The 3,931-nt window shown below is 37.5% G+C and overlaps 1 protein-coding gene across 1 annotated transcript in view; it reads right to left on the bottom strand.

Moving 5' to 3' along the window:
• Nucleotides 1–1,329: 1,329 nt before the first annotated feature.
• The window catches only part of FAM107B (family with sequence similarity 107, member B), a 20,060-nt gene continuing 17,458 nt past the window's right edge, over nucleotides 1,330–3,931 (bottom strand). The window contains exons 3-4 of the mRNA XM_008586766.1: nucleotides 2,273–2,423; nucleotides 1,330–1,721 (exon numbers count right to left, since the gene is read on the bottom strand). Coding sequence (XP_008584988.1) covers nucleotides 1,605–1,721; nucleotides 2,273–2,423 — 268 coding nt within the window. The 3' untranslated portion in view covers nucleotides 1,330–1,604. The remainder of the gene's footprint in view (nucleotides 1,722–2,272; nucleotides 2,424–3,931) is intronic.

Consider the following 3,931-nt stretch of genomic DNA (forward strand, 5'->3'; position numbering starts at 1 on the left):
CTAAAGTATTCTCTAGAAAGCTAATTTCTACTGTTCTAAGTAAGGATTCAAAACCTCTGAATCCAGCTTTCTATGAGTCTTATAAGGAAGTATAAGAAGAGTCTTCAGTGTAGAAATTACTAGCTGAATGGTCTCTATGGAGAACATACTAAATCCGAAAAAATTCTTCCATGCCACCCCAAGTAGAAGGTACCCATGCCCATATCATCAGTATAAAATTAACTCTGCATGAGAGTTGTGCTGTTATTCGTAATTCAAATTTCTCTTGAATAACAAGCTAGCTAGAATGAAGAAACAGAGCAGCTTCTCCCTTCACTTCAGCTTTTCCTGAGAGATGCAATATAGTAGTCATCAACAGCATCATCAGAAACAGTGGTGATACAGTCTTTCTTCACACACACAAAAATAAGGTAAAGAAATATGTGATCATTAATCACAAATTTTCAAAGCTTGGATTCTAATGATATTCAAATGTACAAATGCTACCAATCTTCCAAGGAAGCCTCCTTCAGACCAATCTACACTTGTTTCACATTAAAATACCTAAAGAAGTCCTCATCGCCCAGCTCCTAATGGGAACTTTCTCCACACGACTCTCTGAAGAATTTAAAGGATTTTGGACCCTCTAGTTTTGACACTGAAGCTGGGTTATATGGAATAGTTCCATTCTCCAAAAAAAAAAAAAAAAAAATCAAGAGATTATTTCATATAAAAGGACTAGCTCAGCAAGAAATTTAAAAACAAAACTGAACAAAAATCCTACTAGTTATCAAAGCAACAAATAAACTTACATGATGTACCTTCTTGAAACTGGAATGTCACCATGTAGCATACTATTACAAAGAAAACCAAAAGGAATTAAAATAAGATAAAGATGGATGTTTACATATTTCTGAACCTCCTTACCCTACTTCTGAATTTTAGTGCCTACAAAGGTAATGGCTATGCTCAACATTAACATTCTCTGGTGTTAATTCTAACATGGGTGAAAGTATAAATTAAACAAGAAAATTTTGGATTTTCAAAGTAAAACTTACAAATATTTGATGTAACAGATTAAACACATTTCTATGTGATCTAAATTATCTAACAGATAACAAAAAGAATTAAGCACATTTTCTTTAGCTTCTAAAACAAAAAGGCTCTGTCTGTGCCTCACTAAACTTGGATTGATAGAAAAACCAAGTAGTGCAACTCTCAAGAATTTACTCCAGTGTCCTTTTCCTTTCTTTTTTTTTTTTTGTTTTTTGTTTTTTGTTTTTATTTTTGAACACAAGTCCATTATTCCAACTTATGTGCTGGTCAATGGTTTTTTTTTTGTTTTTTGTTTGTTTTTTGTTTTTATTTTTGAACACAAGTCCATTATTCCAACTTATGTGCTGGTCAATGTCCTTATTTGGCGCATAGGAACTGCAAGCGTCATAGGCAATTTATCCACCCAGACTGTAGGCAAAATCAAGCCAAAACCTTTTTAAAGTCAAAATTCTCTGCTAGCTGGAATTCTCTCCAGGGGCTTTTGCCCTGAGATTAGCACAGAGGAAGCACCTGCAGACACAGCTCTGTGTCTGACAGGTGGGGACGCACAAGGTCTCTGCAGACTCAGCCTAGGATTCCTGGGCTTGGGCAACTTCTTGGCCTGTTCTCCTGAGATTGCCTTTCACCTTCACAAATTCTGGGGCATTTTCTTGCTCTTCTTGCAATTTCTGCTTCTCGAGTTCAAGCTAAATAAAATTCAAAAGCAGGAAAATTATTTACAAACGGAGAGGCTTTTAAAAACACTTGCTTCTCTTTTCAAAGTTCCTAACAACCTCATTTCTCAATGGAATAAATTCTCTCCTGGTTCCCCATTTTAAAAAAATGTATATACATATATCCAGGGGGAAATCCTGCATAGAAGCAGCAGCCAATTGGTTGTTATTACAGATGATACCAAGAGATGAGAAGTACTGAAAAGTCAAGGCTAAGAAAACAAAATCCTGAGATGAACACACAGTTGCTCTGGTGTCTTAGTGAAGTACAATTTCATTAAATTACCCCAATGCTGTGTGATTCAGTGATATTTCCCCATTCTGTTTTTGCCTCCATCTTTTTTAGGTCCTCAGTAGAATTCCTGTCCCTGCCTTGAATGTTTTTTACCCCATTTGCTGGTATTTTGTCTCATATTTTCTTTCGTGGTATAAACATTTACATCTCACATGTCTGGATAATTCGGCTTGCTCCAACATCTTTATTTCTCAGGACAAAAAGACAGCTTTCACCCAATCCCCCTTACCTGCTCCAACTTCTGCTGCCGTTTTAATAGTTCTATTTCCAAGTCAGATTTCTTCTTCTGGGCTTCTTCTTCCTTCTGCTTTATTACTTGGTCTCGTTTTCTCTTTTCCATCACCTTCTGCAATTCTGGTTTATTCTGAGGGGCAAGACCCCTGTAAAAAAGTATTAACAACAATAAAAAATGTTACTCGGATATATTTTTCATGAACAGAAATTTAAAGTATCAGCCACAGAAAAGAGGCCTGCAAAGTTAGCATGATCAAAATACCTACTGCTAAGGTAGCCAGTTAATAGGCAATGCTGGTGATCTCAGAAATTCACCAGGATGAAAGAAAGAGCAAGAGCATCTTCCAAAGAATACACAAAATCCATTCATTTGATAAAAATATATTGAGCAACTACTGTGTGCAAGACACTAGAGGCTACAAAAGGAGGGTGATGAGGGTGGAGATGGGGTGGGGAAGGCAGGGGGCAGCATGCTCACACAGTGGGTATGACGGGTGCCCGGGATGGAGATGGAGATGCCCAGGAGATGAGGTGGCTCCGCCTGATCCCACGCACTAAATGCAGCCTACAGACAGGCTGTCACAGAAATGTAGACAGCAAAATGGCCTGGGAAACCTCTTTCCACTGTTTGTTTTTCAGATCTGAAAGAGGGTTCTCGCACATCTAAAGGTACATCCAAGGTTATGTCATTACTGAGGGAAATGGCACACAGATGATTGACCTCCTAATTCCCAGTCCAGTGGTCCTTCCACCTAAAGAATTTCAGAAGCTTCGTTTCTTATTTACAATGCATGGAAGTCAGGCTTCAGGGAAGTTCTACATTTCTGATAGATACATTAAGCTGCCATTTCTTCAAATGGGGAGAAAGAAAACCAAAACAGGCCATTCGCTAGCAACCCTCCATCTGAAATGTTTGAGGCAAGTCAAGGGAAGGACTTTCATCAGCGTTGCTCAGGTGAGACTTCTGTCTATGTTTAACTGTTAGCTAGGATTCGCTTTTTCTCTATTTCCTCTTCCACTTTCTTAGGATTTCTCTAGTCCAGGCCTTCCAGGATGCTGGATTAACCTGACCTGAGCAACTCTTCCTTACTGTGTCCACTAGCTCATAAGTAATCTCATCTTGATGCTAAAATTTACTAAAAGCATTTAAAATAAAAGTGAAACAAACCACAGAACGGGAAAAGCACTACGAATTTCAGGCAGCACAGAGTGTAAAGGAAGGAGTGGTTAGCGTACTCACACCCATGCTACACCATACACACTTGACAGAACAATAATTCATGCTTGTCGGGACTACAGGAAACGAGCTAATTGACTAATCAACTAAGAGTCGTTTGAATAACTGTTAAATAACAATTTCTGCAATGCGTGCTCTGGTTACAAGAAATTCAACAACATACTGGTCTCAATCCCTTTCAGGTTCACACAATCACATCTATAACTAATCCTCAATTTTACACTTCCTCACTAATCTAGAATTTAAAAAATTCTGGCATCTCTCCTATTTTTTAAATCACAATAAAAAAATTGTCAAAGTTGTCGTTTACCAATTAAAGATTAGTATATTCCATCTCTGATGATAAAGACACACAGTCAAAATAATATATACATCTTTTCTAATTTATATTAGCAGAATGTTTGGTTTAAAAAAAAA

The sequence above is a fragment of the Galeopterus variegatus genome, unplaced genomic scaffold (genome assembly GCF_000696425.1).
Source record: "Galeopterus variegatus unplaced genomic scaffold, G_variegatus-3.0.2 Scaffold4106, whole genome shotgun sequence".
In the NCBI taxonomy this organism is placed as follows: Eukaryota; Metazoa; Chordata; class Mammalia; order Dermoptera; family Cynocephalidae; genus Galeopterus; species Galeopterus variegatus.